At 41.7% G+C, this 18,674-nt stretch overlaps 2 protein-coding genes across 3 annotated transcripts; both read right to left on the minus strand.

The window, feature by feature from the left end:
* Positions 1–709: 709 nt before the first annotated feature.
* On the minus strand, positions 710–7,410 carry cdk21 (cyclin-dependent kinase 21). Of its 2 annotated transcripts, none has more exons than XM_061699580.1 (8): positions 7,134–7,410; positions 5,614–5,860; positions 3,793–3,925; positions 2,245–2,412; positions 2,062–2,171; positions 1,947–1,997; positions 1,263–1,395; positions 710–791 (listed from the first exon to the last, which is right to left on the minus strand). In XM_061699580.1, exons 2-8 carry the CDS (start codon positions 5,853–5,855, stop codon positions 714–716), a joined length of 915 nt encoding a protein of 304 aa, XP_061555564.1. In that variant the 5' UTR covers positions 5,856–5,860; positions 7,134–7,410; the 3' UTR covers positions 710–713. The 2 variants fall into 2 exon arrangements, with proteins under 2 accessions (XP_061555564.1, XP_061555563.1); XM_061699579.1 differs by lacking the exon at positions 7,134–7,410 and adding an exon at positions 6,777–7,026.
* Positions 7,411–7,470: 60 nt separating this feature from the next.
* On the minus strand, positions 7,471–18,614 carry retsat.2 (retinol saturase, tandem duplicate 2). Its single transcript, XM_061699577.1, has 11 exons — positions 18,343–18,614; positions 14,753–14,935; positions 14,430–14,671; positions 13,589–13,790; positions 12,899–13,096; positions 12,700–12,819; positions 11,743–11,881; positions 10,378–10,487; positions 10,111–10,280; positions 9,761–9,920; positions 7,471–8,058 (listed from the first exon to the last, which is right to left on the minus strand). Exons 1-11 carry the CDS (start codon positions 18,500–18,502, stop codon positions 7,910–7,912), a joined length of 1,833 nt encoding a protein of 610 aa, XP_061555561.1. The 5' UTR covers positions 18,503–18,614; the 3' UTR covers positions 7,471–7,909.
* Between the last annotated feature and the right edge of the window lie 60 nt (positions 18,615–18,674).

Consider the following 18,674-nt stretch of genomic DNA (forward strand, 5'->3'; position numbering starts at 1 on the left):
GGTGAGCAGTAAATGTTGCGTTTAAAGGAAGGTAGGAAGGGGGGCTAGTCGGTACTAGGTTGAGGGGTAGGTTGGTAAGTAGGTAGAAGGCTAAATAGGTATTGTAAGTGGATGACTAATAGATTGGTGGGTAGGTAGGTACTGTAGATGGTAAATGGTAGGTAGGTTGGTAGGTAGGTAAATCGGTTGGGAGATGGACAGGTCGGTAAACGACGGCAGGACCACTGGTTATCAACCTAATGAAAGCAGGGCTCGCTATTGGCCCAGTAGTAAGCGTGGCGGGATGTGGCATAAGGGAGATCCGCCCCTAAAATAAGCCGATTTCCAAAATATGTCTCGAATTCTTCATCCTCGGTGTAGTATGACCACGGCATGTCACAGACATTTTATTAAGACACTTGGGAGTATTTTAACTTGTGAAAAATACTGTCTCCTTTAATATGTTTTTCTGCTTTGTCAACGTCAGCCATAAAAGGGCTTGTACTGCTCTTAAATGCAACACTCATTATAAACAGTTCTAAACATAAGAGTAAATGTTATATATTCCACTGTGACATAATTCAGCGAACAGAACTCAAAAGCCATCGTTTTTCACAACATAAAGTACTGCCTCTCCACAGATAAGTTCCACAAAATCAACAAAGGGTGTCCATTTTAAGGTGATCATAGTAGCTTTGTAAACACGCAACATGTAAGAGACTGAATACTTTCCCTCAGTGCTGGCTGAAGAAGGGGTGAGCAAGAGCCCCGGCGGCCGAGATGCGTCTGCTCGGCGTGAAGGTCAAACATTGCTGCGGGTGAACAAAACGGATGTTTGATGCTCACGCTGTTATGGGCCTTTGCGGAATGACCTTAAAATACAATTTCGGATTTTTTATTTTCACAAAAACCCTATTTCTGATTTTAACTGATTTTTGTTTGCTTCTTTACTTATAAAGAAAACAACTGACAAACACATTATTCAAAACAAGTTTTGCTTGAGGAGTTCTATTCCCTGCAGAACCCATGCTCTACTGCTGGTTACTAAAGAACGGAAAAAGCTACAAACAATTTTTTTCCTGGTCAAAGAAGAAAGTCTACTCTTTCTTTGCTGTGGGTGCAGTACATACATTGTCACAGAACATGATATTGTGTGGGTCTTGAAAGGTCAGTAAAATGCTATAAAACAGCTAGTAATGTGGGGAAGTCTGATTTGAAAAGGTTTTTGAAAATCGAATATTTGCCCAGCCCTATGCTCTCTTATGACGCTTTTGTCAACTCACCAGGAGGAGGTCTCTCTCGTCGAGGTTCAAGGAGAGCAGCAGCAGGGGACTGGGCTCTTTGGGCCCCAACGAGAGTGAGTAAGTGACGGGGCTGTCCTGTGGCCACTCATCCTCGCCGGGCAAACCGATGAACCTGAAGTGATTGACAGCAGCAAAAACAATGAGCCTGCCGTTAAAAAAGTAGACAAAATGACTAAATACAATGTTTAAATCGGGCCTGTGTGAAAGGGCAGATTTGGGAAAAAAAGTGTGACAGGCCAAGGTAGAGATAACATCTGTTATGTCTCCAATATGGCACTTTTGCAGAATCTCTGTGTAAAAGAGGCTGTAAGACTATTATCACACTTTGCTGGGTTCTGTGTCAAAGGCAAAGGTACATTCTGAATCTTATATTACAGCTCTGATGCAGCAATTTTGCAGGTTCTCCGTGTAAAAGAGGCTACAGTAACACCTTTTTTCTGCGCCTCTTTGCTGGGTTCTGAGACCATTTTGCAAGATCTCTGTGTGAATGGCTATATTAAAAAAGTATGTGCTGTGTTGCTGTATGAAAGTCTACAGTTGCTATAAAATCATGTTTGTTGGGTTCTGCGTAAAAGGCAAAGGCAGATACATTTTGACAGGCATGATCTTTGCGAGAAAAAGGCTTTAGTACGTCATAGAAATAGTGAACAACAAAATACTTACTCAAAGATGATTTGAAGCTGCTGCGCCTCACTGAATCCTTTGAAGAGCGGCCTGCGGGATGAATGTCAAGTCAACGCGTTGTCTTCATGTCAGCAGCAATGAGTGACGTTCTTACTTTAGCAGGAAGAGCTCGGCAAAGATGCATCCCGCGCTCCACACGTCCACAGATGACATGTAAACAGAGTTGAGTAGCACTTCCGGAGCTCGATACCACAACGTGACAACCTGCAGAAACAAAGACTTTTTCTTTTAAAACACACTTTCTGTGATGAACACTGTGATGTAATAGCGCACGTACACCTGGCGTGAAAGCCGTGTTGAAGGTGTACAAGCAAGCCAGGCCAAAGTTGGCGATCTTGACCAGGCCGCTGCTGCTGACCAGGACGTTTTCCGGTTTGAGGTCACGGTGCAGCACCATGTTGACGTGCAGGAAGTCCAGGCCGCGCATCAGCTGCTGCATCACGGCCTGGACGCACAGATGGCACCAATGCATCTTCTCTTTTTTGCTCTTTTATCACACAAAAAAAGTGACAGCTAAATGATTTACTTGTGTTTGGTGATATGTAACAAAGGTTGGCACATGTTACAACAGGGGTTGGAAAAGTTTTGACTCTTGAGTCTGAGTATGTAAAAACAATGAATAATAATTTTAAAAAATTAATCACTGCCATCAGGCAGAATCCTCCTATCTCCAAAACCATCACTTTTCAGGAAACCAAAATGTTAGTTGAGCCAGTAACGTTGCATCATCAAAGAGAGCAAACTAATTTTTAGCAATTTAGATTGGTCTCTAATTTGTAAAAATAACAGTCCCACATAGGGAGTGATCAACAGTACATAAAGAAAAATATGAAATTTGGACAAAAGAGGTTCCCGCCCAACAGTGACAGTATGTAAAATAGTCTATCTTACTTTTACTTTTTTAACTCATATATATAATGAATTTTAATTGATTGAAAATAAAAGAACGACCAAAAAAATTTCCAAAATAGCCTGCACAAAACTCATAGAGGGTTTTGTGTGGTGCTTTTGTTGGAGAACAATACCCTCTGTTGACACATGCTGTATTTGCAGGACAATGATGAACATCGCATAATGAGGTTTAGACTGTTGGATATTGATACTTATCTGTTGCCTCCCTTGTTAAATCCATCCATCCAGCCATCCATTTTCTGAGCCGCTTATCCTCACAAGGGTCGCGGGAGTGCTGGACCCTATCTCAGCTATCATCGGGCAAGAGGCGGGGTACACCCTGAACCGGTTGCCAGCCAATCGCAGGGCACATATAAACAAACAACCATCCGCACTCACATTCACACCTGCGGGCAATTTAGAGTCTTCAATTAACCTACCATGCATGTTTTTGGGATGTGGGAGGAAACCGGAGTGCCCGGAGAAAACCGGGCACAGAAAGGCACGGGGAGAACATGCAAACTCCACACAGGCGGAGCCGGGGATTGAACCTTGGTCCTCAGAACTGTGAGGCAGACGCTCTAACCAGTCGTCCACAGTACCGCCCCCTTGTTAAATCATTGTTGATAATTGTTCTTGTGAAAAATCACTAACATCAATGTTTTCCGATAAATATTACCAATTATTTAATATCACAAAATTAACGGTAATATGAGCAAATTTGTTATTTCAGAAGTGTGTATCAAACTGGTAGCCACTCGCATTAATCAACCCGAGAAGTAGCTCTCCAATTCAAAAAGGTTGGTGACCGCTGGGATAGACTTTGTTTTTCCAGTTCTTTTTTTTTCTACGACAACAAGAATATTCAACAAGGGGAATTAAGAGAATTAAAAAAAAAAAAGTAAGTTAAGCTCGACTGTGTTATTGTTTTTACCTTAATGTCGTCACGGCTAAGTCCAGACGGAGAGGCTCTGGACAGGTAAGTGGACAGGTCCTGGTCTATGTATTCCAACACCAAGTTGAGGTCCAATACCTTGCCCACAAGCATGGCCCCCGCATCCAATAACCTGCACAGTCCAACAGGAGGATTCATGTTTAAATATCATTGTCATCGTGCATTACAATTTGGTATTGCTGGCCGATATGTCCTTAAAATAAAATCTCAGGTTTTTTCCCCACAAAATATATTACTATATTATACTAATTTACGATCTTAATTGATTTTTTCCCTTCAAAGAAAACAGGTTTTGGTTTTTTGTCATCTGGGATTTGCTTTATTTCGCCTTATACCAAACAAGATTTGCTTTATTTCGCCTTATACCAAACAAGCTTTGAAACTGTCCCCCCTGCATTAACTGGCATAAAACTTCCACTGCAATAATAAAAATACAGTGAATCCCCACTCTTCACAGGACTGAGCCCTGCAACGAAGAGCAAACATCTGTGAGTAACTGACACCTCCCCAGAAAGTTTTATAATTGTCTATACATCCCAAAAAATGGCGACAAAGCATTACTTTTGTCTAAATGAACCTCCTCAACTCACTTCAACATTCCGTGGCACCAAGATGCAAAGCTTTGGCCTAAGCAGCAAAACAGCAAATAACTGAGGATAGTTTCTCCAAAAATATGCGAATTTGCGAATGCCGATTCTCCGACTATGCGAGGGTTCACAGTAAATACTTTTTTTTTTTTAAAAGATAATTTTGAAAATGTTACTCCTAAAATGTCACTTTGTCAAAACATGCATGTAAACAATCCTTAATGAATTAACATTTTATACGTTTAACAATTTACAAAATGATTGTACAAACTGTATGCTTGTAAGTAAGTAAAACAGCATCTTCTCTACAATGTTCAACGCGTTTGTCTCCGTGATTGTCCAACAGGCTGCTTTCTTTTCAATCGGAAAACATGATTATGCGCATATTGTCTGTTTGAAAATAGTCGCGAGAGGGGTTGGAAAAGTCGCTAAATATATCTCACCAAGTTGTCATCACTGACATACTCACACGTCAGCAGGGATGCAGAAAAATATGGAAAAAAACAAACATTCCCTTGCTATATCGCGGTTCACCTCATGCAGATTCAGTGCATTGTTTTTTTTTTTTCATATTCATCTCGTATTTTGTGTGTATGCTGTAATTTCTGTGGTAAAATAAACACTTTTGAGGCTTAGCATCACACAAACAAAAAATGAACTGTAAAAAAAAAAAAAAAGCAAAATTTAATTAAGACATATATTGCAAGGAATAAAATGTACATGGTGTACAGCAGTACTGTGCATTACTGTATGCTTAAGAGTTTAAAAGGTGTTTAACATATAGAAAGTGTTTATAAGAGTATGGTAGGGGGTAATATGAGTGTAGGGAAGATTAATATGAGTCTGGGGAGGTTCATACAGCTTTAAAATATGTACAAATAATTTTAAAAAATTATGTGGTCACTACTTCGCGGATATTACCTATTGTGGTGCTGATCTGGAACCTAAGCCCCCGCAGAAAATGAGGGATTACTGTAATAGACCAAATTAATTAATCGCCCGGCCCTACAATTAGGAAGTCAACAGTTTGGCAATTTGATAAAAATGTGAATGGTTGTTTGTTTGTATGTGCCCTGCGATTGGCTGGCAACCAGTTTAGGGTGCACCCCGCCTCCTGCCCGATGACAGCTGGGATAGGCTCCAGCACGCCCGCGACCCTCGTGAGAAGAAGCGGCTCAGAAAATGGATGGATGGATGGCTCATGTGCTCTTACTTGACGACGTTGGGGTGGTCGAAGTACTTCATCCTACACAGCAGCGCCACCTCACGGAGCATGTGAGGAGGGATGCCGTTGTTGCCCGAAGACAGCGACGACTCGCTGCAGAATTGGAACTTCTTCACCGTCAGGAGGCGCCCTCTCTCACCCAACTCTCTGGCCTTGTACACCTTGCCGAAGGAGCCCTGGCCCATCTCGGCCAGCAGCTCATAGAGCACCGGACTTGCGCCAACATCCATCACCTCTGGAGTTCCAATCATAGACATACACACATAGATGCCACCAAATTGAATGTGGAAAAACAGGGCGGTCAGAGAAGATGCGCATAAAGGAATGAGTTTATAGAATGCTGAAACTACCCCAAAACGGGTGTGCAAAGCATTAGTTTGTAAAAAAAAAAGACGAGGTTGTAGTTGCTGCCAAAGGTGAAACAACAAACTATTCAGCAAAGGCTCCGAATATTTATTAGCAGTGCAACAATTAATCAACAACTAATCAATTGTCAAATTAATGAACTATTTTGATAATCGATTAATTAATCGATTAATTAATTAATCGACCTTGTTGAACTTGAAATTGTCCAAATCCTCAGAACTTCTGACCTTCAACAGTAAATATTCTGATTTCTGTAGTCCTTCATGAAAGCAGACTGATTATCTTTATTTTTAATCAAAATGTGACATTTGCTTTTATTTTGGAAAACAATGATTAAAATTTTTTGCCAAGTTTCTTTTTTGTCTAATTTTCTGACAGATGTTACAGACCAAACAAGTAACTGAATCACTTTATGGTTGTGCATTTTCTAGTGTCAATTTGAAATAATGCCATCTTTTCGAATGAAGGGATAGAAATTAATTTTGCTGATCTGATTAATCTAAAAAAATAATAGACAATTATCAAAATAATCGTTAGTTGCAGCCCTAATATTTATGTAGATTGGATTCCTTTTTCAAACCAGGCTCCAAACAACAAAGGTCTTTCCCAAAGAGCGGAGAAAGCAGTCTGAAGGAAAGGTAGCACAGCTAGTCTGTCTCCAGTGATTGTCAGTAATAGTTAAATAGCTACAAATTACCGAATATAAATCGATTTACGTCATATTAGCCACGAAGTCCATAAAGGTTATTACCCAAATACAATCAAAAGTCATTGTTCAAGCATACCTGATAAAGACAATCCGGGATTACATTTACACTCCAACCAAAACCTAATGGGATCTTGGATGCTGTCAAACGTTCGCTCTAAATTAGCCACATTCAATATGGCGTCGACGTACGACCAAAATGGCGGAGGCATTGCCGTATCGCATTATCAAGGCACGTGTATTCGTCTATGGTGAAAATAACATTGTAGATTATGAAATTAATTATGTAATGGAAATATCTTTTAAAAAATACAACAATGTACTCTTTTCACGTGACGAGCTCAATGAGGCTTAAGCTATTAGCATTTTAGCTCGCAGTCTACACGACTCATTATTTGAATAACATCCATGACTTTTTTTGTTTACCGTGCTTTACCTCAGAAGGGTTTTTAAAAATCTCTTGCTTGTCGCTGACGGCGCAGAAAAATGTGGCAGACCCCACCAAAAACACACCACAACACGTAAATTCTGCAAATGATAAAGCTCCGTTAACATTAGCCGATCACGTGTTAAACAAGATTGCTGCGTTCATGTGCACTACGGATAGAGTGTAAACTCAACAACCGTATTAAAATTATTAAGTACAGGTTAAGTGTTTATAATCAGCGTTAAAGATAATTGTACTTTTCAACTGTGTAAAATAACACAAAACACCAAAAAATGGGCTCTTAGTGGAGGGGTGGGCAAAATGCAGAGACTACAAAATGGCTGCCTTCCCTTGAACACAATGGTGTTTTTATTATGAACTCTCTTAGTAAACATGTTACAACCCAACATTGGGCACAGCTGAGGACACTTAAGACAAGCAGACAAAAAAAATAATTATATTTCACATCCAAAGAATACTCACACAATACTCACTCTTACTTTTATGTGATGGGTTTGACTGCATCACACAGTGTGGCAGGCTTTAAGGAAAAATATTATGTATTTTTAAAAAATATGTAATTAATTAAAAGCACTGTAGAGTGCATCACTACAGTGGAACCCATTTATTTTTGTGTTACCTTCACTATTGTTACCAAATAGTTACAGATTTAATCACATCATGAGAATGATGTATCATCCAATGATTCATTCCCTGGTACCACGTTCTCTTTTGGATTATTAAAAAGCCACGTTGGTCGAGCCAGCTGCCCCTACTCCTCCCGGTTAGGCCGCTTTCAGTTTGCTGTTGACAAACTTGGTCTTCTTGGCCAGCACGATGGCATCCAGGTGCAGGTTGCGATGGAGTATGGCCGAGCCACAGGTGAGCGCGCCGGCCATTGCGCCCGCAAAGCCGCACAGGAACACATCTTGACCTGCAACACATACACGGACGGGCGTGTGAATGTGGGGACTGGATGCTGATCGGACGACATGATGGCTCATGCTTATTGGACTAGTTGATCTGAAAAGTAGTAAGTATTATTATTAGTATTAAAAGTATTATTAGTATTAAAAGTAAAAGTATTATTTATTGACAACAAATAATATATACTTGTTCATCTATCTATGTCAGCCACGTGTCGTGACAGGCACAATTAAATGCTCTTCCACTAGATCTTCCACAGAAGAAACAATGAACCTGTGTATCCGCCTGTTGTCATTCATACAACAGACCCAGATTTCACACTGAATAAGTCAGTTTGTGAGTAAATTGAGACAAGACCATCATCATTATTTCAGTATACAGTGACCCCTCGCATATTTACTTCTTGGCTTTCGCAAATTCGTCTATTTTAATTACTATTTTTCCATTCATTAGTAATCAACAGTAGAATATAGGTAGATTTTACTAAATTCATCAATTTCTCCCAGAAACCAGAGATTTTTTTTTTTTTTTTTTTTTTTTTTTTTTTTTTAAACAAAACGTTATGATAGCGGAACGGTGGTGATTAGCACATCTGCCTCACAGTTCTGAGGACCGGGGTTCCAATCCGGCAACGCCTGTGTGGAGTTTGCCTCTTCTTCCCGTTCCCACGTGGAGTTTCTGCGGGTACTCCGGTTTCCTCCCACATTACAAAAACATGGATAGGTTTTATTCCTAAAAAGTGCATTTAATATTATGCACAGTTGGAACATTAACACTGTGCTTAAATATAGAAAATAAAAAACTGTAATTACTGATTCCAATAAAATGTATTGCAAATAAATTACCTAAATAAATAAATAAACACAAATGCATTATATTTAAAACTTAAATACAACTAAATTGTACTTAACAAAAGTACTAAACTGAATTTAAAAAAATAAACACATAAAGTTGAAACCGCTGTAACAACATGCAGGTTGAACCTTTAATTTGTAATCTTTCAGGTACAACTGGAGAGAGTCATAATTGACCCACATTGGACATTAATTATTGGATTTAAAATTGTGGAACCCCACCGGTCGACAAACGTCAGCAACAGTGCATGATGGCATTCACGGAGTAAATAATGTCTTTTAGACGGAGCAAAATTTGTCATGTGCATCTGCACCCCCACAAATCGTTTCTGGATGTCCCCGTCCAGCTTTCAAACCGAACTTACATGCCACTGCCTTGACAAACTGTGTCACAGCAGCAAGACTGCAGCCATTTACAAGTTGTAAGCTGTGAGTGGGACAGAAAATCGGTTTACTCTTTATTCTAAAATGATGCATCGCTGCCCACTGCTGCCATTTTTCACTCATTTACACTGTCTGCATGTTTGACCTTTACAATACAGCACCGTGAAGTCTACTGAAGCACTCCTATGAAAAAATTATTTAAACATAAAAATACGTTATTGGTACTGAATGTTTGGATTTTAAAAAAAGACATTAATGCATTTTTGGCACGAAAATAATTTCATGTGTTCAAGGCACATGTGCGGGGGTGGATCTTAAGGCTTAAGCGAAAACGAAGGTGTCTGGAATGCAACTCCCCCAATGAACAGAGCTCAGATCACTGTAGATACTTTTGAGATTTTGTTTTTTTACGTAAAATATGTGCTTTGGGTCAATAAAAGTTGAGAACTTTGGATTGAACGACGTGACTACCTGTCAGGTAGAGGTTCTTCAACGGCGTCTGGGGCCTCACGCTGGCGTTGAGCTCCGGGGTGAAGCGCTCAATGCAGTGGTCTGCCCCGTAGATCTCGCCTTTGGGGGTTCCGATGTAGTGCGTGTTGGTGATGGGCGTGCCGGCGTCGATGTATTCCACCTGCATCCGAGCGGGAAAAGTTTACCCATTGAGCAGTTTTGTGTGTTGTGCTGCAAAGTGCTTGTCCTCAATTTGTGTCGCGGGTGATCTGGAGTCAATCCCAGATTACTTTTGGCAATTGGCAGCACAAATACATAACATAATGGCGGACCACCCTGGACCCTGCTGTGAATGCTAATGCTAACATTACCTTGTCCCTAGTGATTTTAGGGAAGACGTCCAGCACCACCTGCAGGGCGGTCTCGATGAACGCCTGCTTGAGCTCCTTGTAGTCAGAGGCTCGATTGGTCACCTTGTCGTCCTTCCACTCCTCGAACCAATCGTATTTGGCAAAGCTGACCAGACTCAACGTGGACTTGCCTTCCGCGTCAAACCAAAAGCAAAACTTACTATCCTCAGTTGTACGGTGCGGATGAATAAGCCACATGCCGCTTATCCAGGTGTAAAGTCTCAGTACCTGGTGACCTCTCCTCCCAGGTGGGATCCTTAGCGGACGGGGAGGCGACAAACAGGAGGGGGATTCTTTTAGAAGACTCCTCTCTGTTGCCGTCCCAGTACTCTGTCACCCTGAGGAACAAAACAGCAAACAAGAAAGACCACTATTTATTTTCAATTATGATTTTTTTTTTTCCCCGATTGTTGTAAGAAAACACTGGTAACAAAACACAGAAACTGAACTGGACTCTTTATGAATGAGCCTTAATTGTTATAACAGAACAATTGAAGGTGACACTTATGAGTTATTCTTATTATTATTTTTCTATAATTTAAAACTAGGGATACGATAAACAATTTTTCAGACTAAATGCTAGTATAAGTACTGTACTTTAATTTATATTCATTATTGACTATATAGGTTTGTACTGCGACATCAACGCTATTCGTTAGCCTATCTATGACGTTTCGGATGATGTGCTAGCATTAAGCTATCAGACTTTTGCGAGAGGGACCTATGTTTTTATAGTGTGTAATTCTCTTTATTTTTAGAGTTTTGCTGTAAGCTTCAACTGAGAGTGATTATTTATAAGTTGATTATTTTTGAAGAACTGTTCACTAGATACCAAACTGCACATTCGCACGCTCAGGGAGAATGAATAGTATAAGATTAGGGATGCATGATAACTGCGGAGTGTTGGTGCTGCAAGGGGTGTTGTGTGTTTTGATATTAGTTCCATTTGTAGATGATCTACAGTAATTTATTGTCCAATGAGTGAATGCTGGAGAGGGAGATGAATAGTGGTGCTGTATATTGGGTTGCCTTTTGGTTTAGCGGTTAGTGCGCCTGGACAGCTAGCTGCGTTTCCACAGCTGTCGTCTTACGCTGCTACACGGTCCGCTAATTCGTATGGTGCTTGGTCTTGACAAGAGCTGTGCTCAGAGCCTCTGATGGACGGAACCGGTCGCGGTCGTCGTAGTTACGAACTGCAAGTCACTGGATGATTTTTATTTCAGAAAGTGCTGGCGATGATATGCTAAATTACTTTGGATAGTGACTATAATTTTGGTGAACATATCCATGACTGTCACAAGTCAATGCAACAGCAGCTGCTGCTTAGCAGCACCCCACTAGATAATACGGCTCTTGTTATCGGTCAGTTTTTTTTTGTTTTTTTTTTCTTATGTCGGACCGATCCGTATGACAATTCTTTCCCAATATCAGCCTGATAGTTATTGGTCCGATAGTTATCGTGCACCATCCCTATAATGCAACCGCAATTCCGATGAAGTTGGTATATTGTGTTTAACAAATAAAAAAAAAAAACAGAATACAATGATTTGCAAATCATGTTCAACCTATATTTAATTTTACAATTGAACTTACAATTCGTCTAAATTGTTCTCGGTAAAGATCCAGTAGTTGTCGGCTTTGAGGCCCAGCTCATCCTTCGTGCCGTTGAGTCCCACAAAGATGCTGAGGCCACCTGAGCCGTGCTTGATCATGCTCAATTGCCTCTGGATTACTATTTAAAAAAAATCAAAGCCAAAATAAGCTTTTGACTGACCAAAATCTCAAATTGGTAAAGGAACAATATGTAACAACCATACCTGACAATTAAAAAATAGCCTAAGAAGTAAGAAATATGTGGCCTGCTTGTAACACAGAGAATAGCATTTCTGTTCTCGCCCTAGAAATCCTGGATCACCAACTCCTTTGGCAGTCTTGGACCAGCCAGGACATCTCTACGTTGTGTTTGCACTAGCATCAACGTGAGTCAATGTTGCGTAATAAGGAGACTAGTTGTCACTACGGCAACCTTCGATGACCTAATTTGGTGGTCTATGTCATCAGTGGACTGGATACCAGCCAGGATACTTTCAGTGTCAGGTTAGCACTAGCGTTGTTGCTAGTAGGAGCTGCATAACTGGTAAAATAGCGTCTCTGTTGTTGCCACGGCAACTCTTGATGAGCTTCTATGACATCAGCGGACTAGCCAGGACACCTAATTTGTTTGTTGTCAGCATTATCACTATGTTGAGGTTTACAGTTTTATATCTTTACATTTGTTTAACTGCTTACTTCTCCTTTATCTTTGTCTTCAGTTTGAAATACTTTTAAATCATGTAAAGCACATTGAGTTACCTTATGTGAGAAATGCACTATATAAATAAATTGGCTTTGCTTAGCATATGTTGACCTACAGCATATTTCATTAGTTCATTAGTGCAATTCATAAACAAGGTAAAGTGGGGCCCCTTTTCTTCCATTTTTCTGGATGTGGCCCTCTGTGGAGAACGTTTGGACATCCTTAATAAAGACTGAACACTGGTTCCTTCCTACCTGGCATGGCATGGAGTTCTTTGGGCAGTAGCTTCTGGTAGGTGTTGAAGATACCTGCGTTGGAGATGACAATGGGAGCACGGATATGGACCTCCTCCTGGCCCTTCATGACACTTACACCTGGTGGAGCCATACCGAATAACATTGAAACGAAACAAAAGTGACCACAGTGCACCTTTCTTGTCGATAGTCTACACACCACACGCTTCCCGTGCGTCGTTGAACAGGATGCGGTTTACGGGCGCTCGCACCAGAACGGCGCCCCCTGCTTTCTCGATGATGGGGATCATGTGGTAGGCGATCTCGCTGGCGCCGCCCTTCGGGTACCAGGCCCCGTTCAGGTAGTGATTGACCAGTACACTGTGTAAGGCGAAGCTAGCTTCTTTTGGAATGGCACCTGGATGGCGATGAAGAAAGAGTTGGCTAACATTTGTGTTCAGGCTGGCGTATTAAGGACAATAGTGTCTCTGTTGTCGTTATGGTAACCCTGGATATGCTACCTTAATGGTTTATCAGAATAGTGGACCAGCCACGACACCTTGTGTTGTCTTTTAAGAGTAGTCTAAGATTATTGTTCAGAGTTGTGCAAGGAGAAGAGTGCCTCTGCAAACTGCTGTGGTGGTCTATCGTAATGCTAGACCAGCCAGTACACCCAGTGTTGTGTTAGCATTGACGTTTACATTAATGATCTGAGTGATGTGTAAGAACATCTGTTTAATCGCCAACCACCAACTCTGGCAGGCTATCATACTGGTGGACCAGCCAAGACACTAAGTTGTGTAAGCACTAGTGTCAAAGCTAACGGTATTGTTCAGAGTTATGTAACTAAATAACCAATGCAGGGAAAGACAGGTTTCTTATTGTTACTCTGTGTTATTAGCCAACCTACCGTAGGTGCCAAAGATGTAAGAAAAGACGGCCCTGAGGTCCTTGTTCCCCGTCAGCCCGTTGACGACTTTGGTCAAGCTGTGGGGCGCCATTTTGAAGAACGCAGAGAGATATCTGACCACACCGGTGCGTACCAGCAGCTCAGCCAAGAAGGCCGGGCACTGCTTGAGCACGACCATGAACCAGATTCCGCGGCTCGTTTTCTACAGACAAAACAAAATGACGCGAGGGCCATTCAATGGTGAACACTCCCGGCCAGCGGTAGGAGTACGTCATAACCAAGTCTGTATAGTCTTAACATTCTCGTCATAAGTTAGTTCCAATACCTTTTCACCCTTCACTTAACAGAGCACAACAGCCAGGAATGTAATTTTAGCATTTTTAACAAAATATCTTAAAATAAATATAGCAGAGCCACATATGCTTCACTTGTATGACGCTCCTCCTCCTCATTATAATTAAAGCCAGGGCTTTTTCCAATATTGATCTCAATCAATCAATCATCAAGATCTCAATCATGATTGCCTTTACATCGCTCTATTTACGTTTTTTTTTTACATTGCGTCCTCATCCAAAGAGTTTGAAAAAAAAGTAACAAGCCTATTTTGACAATGTAAGGAGGGGAAAGCACATATCTGTTCTCAAATGTAGGGATGATAGGGCAAAAAAGGTCGTTATTATAAAATTAAATACTCAAGTAAAGTTCAGATACCTGAAAAAGCTACTAAAGTACAGTAACGAAGTATCTGTACTTTGTTACTTCCCGCAACTGCCAAAAATGAAAGACTGAAGTCTGACTCAAGTGATGTCCCCCATCCCTGCTCCCGACAGACTCCTCTTACTTTGACCAGTCGCATATACTCGTCGATGGCCACGTCCTCGCCCGGGAAGCACTTCTTCAGCTCCTCTGTGAAGCGCGTCCGCCCGCTGTAGATGGGATAGTGGCGACGGTTTTCCGGTGGCCCGATCACGACGTGGTCAAACGGATTCTCCAGTGGCTCCCACTGCAGCTGCCCGTTGGTCAACTGGTCCAAAATGCAGCGGAACGGCTTGTGGTCCAGCAGTTCGCCGATGTAGTGGATTCCTGCAGTACATAAACGCCTCTTAGACCCATTCCAGGTTATTTATTTATTTTTAATTCAACAAACCCCAACGCCCTCCTCACCGACGTCAAATTCAAAACCCTTCTCGGTGAACGTGTGACAGCATCCGCCGGCTCGGTCGTGCTGCTCCAGAACCAGAACCTTCTTGCCCACTTTAGCCAGCAGCCCAGCCAAGCCCAGCCCGCCGATCCCGCTGCCGATGATGACGGCATCCAAGTTGTCGGGAACTTTACTGGCCAAGAAGCCTGGAGCCAAACAACAATGTTCATATTTTAATGTAGACTATGTGGCAACTTTACATTGATAAATATTCAAATTGCGTGACGACTCTGCATAATTTGCATAATTTTCATTGTAACAACGTTACCACATTACGGATACTCTTTTATTGCTCAATGAATGTATATTTTGTCATAGTGGCTGTTTGTTATCGTATTAAGAGTGGCTTCAACTACCAGAGACAAATTCTTTCCATGTTTTGACATACTAGGCCAGTAAAGATGATTCTAATTCTGATGTACTGCACAGGGAATGTAAACAACAGCAGCAATAGTCAGCAGCACGGTATGTGGCAAATGCGCATGTCGTGTCCTCCTCGGCCCGGAGGACACGACGTCCACAATTTCCAAAAACAATTTGAAATGTGAACTCGTTGGACCACAGAACACTTTTCGACTTTGCATCAGTCCATCTTAGATGAGCTCGGGCCCAGAGAAGCCGGCGGCGTTTCTGGGTGTTGTTAATAAATGGCTTTTGCTTTGCATAGTAGAGTTTCAAGTTGCGCTTACGGTTGTAGCGCCGAACTGTATTTACTGACATTGGTTTTCTGAAGTGTTCCTGAACCCATGTGGTGATATCCTTTACACATTGATGTCGGTTTTTGATGCAGTGCCGCCTGAGGGATCGAAGGTCACGGGCATTCAATGTTGGTTTTCGGCCTTGCCGCTTACATGCAAAGATTTCTCTAGATTCTCTGAAACCTTTGATGATATTATGGACCGTAGATGATGAAATCCCTAAATTCCTTGCAATAGTACGTTGAGGAACATTGTCCTTAAACTGTTCGACTATTTGCTCACGCACTTGTTCACAAATAGGTGACCCTCGCCCCATCTTTGCTTGTGAATGACCCAATCATCATCATGGCACCCACCTGTTCCTAATTAGCCTGTTCACCTGTGGGATGTTCCAAACAGGTGTTTGATGAGCATTCCTCAACTTTCTCAGTCTTTTTTGCCACCTGTCACATCTTTTTTGGAACGTGTTGCAGCCATAAAATTCTAAGTTAATGATTATTTGCTAAAAATCAGTTTATCAGTTTGAACATTAAATAGTAGTGTATTCAATTAAATATAGGTAGAACACGCCTGCTGCCCGAAGATAGCTGGGATAGGCTCCGGCATTCCCGCGACCCTTGTGAGGATAAGCGGCTCAGAAAATGGATGGTTTGGAAATCATTGTATTCTGTTTTTATTTATGTTTAACACAACATCCCAACTTCATTGGAATTGGGGTTGTACTACTACAGTGGTGCCTTGAGATACAATTGACCTGATTATCAGTTTTTCGAGGTATGAGCCATCATTTGGCTGATTTTTTTTTTGCTCTGACTTGCTAGCTCAAACTTGAGATAAAAGCGCTGAATGGTGACAGTGAACTCAGTTCAACTCCCTTCACAATAAGCAGCGGTTTCACAGATCAAAAAGAGGCAGCAAGCGGCAACACTCACAGTTGACGTTTACTGTCAAACTAAACATAAAATAGGGTTAGATAGTGACTGTATAATGAATGTATTTTAACTGGAAAGCGCTCCCTTACGAGTCAGTTTAGCTTAATGCTAACATATATGGAAAACGCCATTTATATGCTAACAGATAGCATCAATAGTTGCGGTCTTAGAAACCTTTAAGCAACGGATATTTGAACACAAATGGTGGAGCAACCCATTTAGACAGACCATATAACAATACTCGGGCATTTATTCGTTCTCCTCTATGAAACATTGCTAATACCACAGCATTATATTGAGTGGTAGAAGATTCTTCTGCTTCTAAATTGTGACTGCATGACTGTGTTACACTGTTTTGTCTCCTGGTGGCCAAGGCAGGCACAGCATATGGAATTGAATTGGAGCATGAAATCCTGATGCACAAACTGTTTCATTCTTTGCATTCCATTTAATTGTGTTATTACCGTAGTCTCTGTTTTTATGACAGACAATATAATGGAGTGTTACGTTTCCTTATTAAAGCACAGAAAACTTTTTGTTTTGGGGGGAGGCTGGAACAGATTATTGACATTTCCATTTATTTTAATGGGCAAAGAAAATTTGAGACGTGTTTTGAGTTACAAGCGTGGTCACAGAACAAACTAAACTCTTATCTCAAGGCACCACCGTACTAGTAGAAATTAGGCCTAAGCCCCTCTATATTAACCTCAAGCCCCCCTGCCCCAAATGCTTGTTTTTGTTGTTGTTGTTGAAAAAAAAATAATAATAATCTGTGGACCAGCTCTGTGATCAAACCCGCAACCACTGTCTCCGCTGATTAAGAGCTGAGCGCCCGAGTTAGTAGGAAGCATTTGGCAGTAGCTATGTCACAAATAGTTGTTACAAGTTGAACTGCATTTCTCAGTAGCCTGCAAATAGTGATGCCGTTTTCAACATGGCATGCAAGTGTGTTGACAACAGCAAGCACGGGAGGCGATGTGCTAGTCACGATATGCAATCCTATTGGTCGACGTCAAGGTGCGCTGTCGGAGAGTTGTCGCTGATGTCACACTACACGGAAGCTATCCCAAAAAAAAAATAAAATAAAATAAATCAAGCATGCATAGACTTTTCATTGTGGCGTCGTAGGGCCAAATTGTTGGTCGTGGATTATGTCACACTACAAGAAGTTTTGTCATTCCTGACTAAATACGTCAGGCCGGAAATTGCTTGTGATAGCTAATCTGGCCAATATCGGGGCTAAAATCCTGTTGTCTGATCCTAGGCATGAGGAAACTACTTTTGTGATGACCTCGCGCAGTCCCGTCCTCGGAAGATACATTCCCCCAGACAGTTGTACACCTTAAATGCATTTTCTTCAGTTTAAGGTCATGGTAGATACTTATCCTATCCTGTTACTTGGTTCTGCTAATACCCACACGGTGCCCACAAATTCTGTGGAGCAGTATGGATTATGTAAAGTGAACACTGGCAGAGGAGGGGGAGGGGGGGGGGGGGTGTACATCAACAAATTCATGCTACTTTTTGACTGTTACTTTGCAACCCCAAGACATCCAGCACAAATTCAGATACGTCCTGAAGTGAACACAACAATGACCAGCTAAGCTAGTCATCACAACACAATCAGCAAACATCAACTGCTAAAATAGCACCAGCTCGGAACATGTTTTGGCAGCAATAGAACATAACTGTGCGTGTGCATTTGCCCCCCTCCTTTAAACCTAGTGACGCCCCCGCTATCACGAACGTGTGAGGAATTCTGAAAAAATAAAAAAAAAACTTTCTGCTCGTCAGTAAAGAGTTAAAGTTCGCCTTCCTCTCACTTCTTCACATGCAAAGTAAATAGAGGTTACATGAAATGGTGAAGTGAATGAATTCGGTGGCGCGTTCGCGGTGTGAGCAAAGGTCGCCAGCCGCGCTCACCTTGTTTCAACACTTTATTCTTCTCTTTGCTGTTATGGACCATCGGCTTCGGCGGTTCTCGCGTGTCCGCCTCAAAGGGATTGGATCCGGAAGAAGCGAAGACGTATTTAAGGCAGAGAAGCAGCAAGGCGACGCCAATCGTCGCCACGGCTAGCCACATGGTTGCTTCCTTGCGTCTTTTCCTGCTTGCCGTGTCCAGTGACGACTCGAGGCACCTGAACCCAGGTTAGGTTCCCGTTTCGTTCGAAAGCACCGCCCACGATAAGCGAGACCTGATTCAAGCACATTTAGCGCCACCTTTTGGATTTTGTTACAACTCTGATAGCTCCGCC

The sequence above is a fragment of the Phycodurus eques genome, chromosome 16 (genome assembly GCF_024500275.1).
Source record: "Phycodurus eques isolate BA_2022a chromosome 16, UOR_Pequ_1.1, whole genome shotgun sequence".
Lineage (NCBI taxonomy): Eukaryota > Metazoa > Chordata > Actinopteri > Syngnathiformes > Syngnathidae > Phycodurus > Phycodurus eques.

What these genes read in the sequence shown, in the direction of transcription:
- retsat.2 (XM_061699577.1), bottom strand. Translation starts at nt 18,502, where the DNA reads ATGTGGCTAGCCGTGGCGACGATTGGCGTCGCCTTGCTGCTTCTCTGC. An exon ending in CGACGCACGGGAAGCGTGTG is followed by an intron (nt 12,820 to 12,898) that starts GTGTGTAGACTA and finishes TGGCTCCACCAG; the next exon opens with GTGTAAGTGTCATGAAGGGC. An exon ending in GAAGAACCTCTACCTGACAG is followed by an intron (nt 8,059 to 9,760) that starts GTAGTCACGTCG and finishes TATGTGTTGCAG; the next exon opens with GTCAAGATGTGTTCCTGTGC.
- cdk21 (XM_061699579.1), bottom strand. Translation starts at nt 6,909, where the DNA reads ATGCCTCCGCCATTTTGGTCGTACGTCGACGCCATATTGAATGTGGCT. An exon ending in GCCGAGCTCTTCCTGCTAAA is followed by an intron (nt 1,998 to 2,061) that starts GTAAGAACGTCA and finishes TTCATCCCGCAG; the next exon opens with GCCGCTCTTCAAAGGATTCA. An exon ending in CAGCTTCAAATCATCTTTGA is followed by an intron (nt 1,396 to 1,946) that starts GTAAGTATTTTG and finishes CAATCACTTCAG; the next exon opens with GTTCATCGGTTTGCCCGGCG.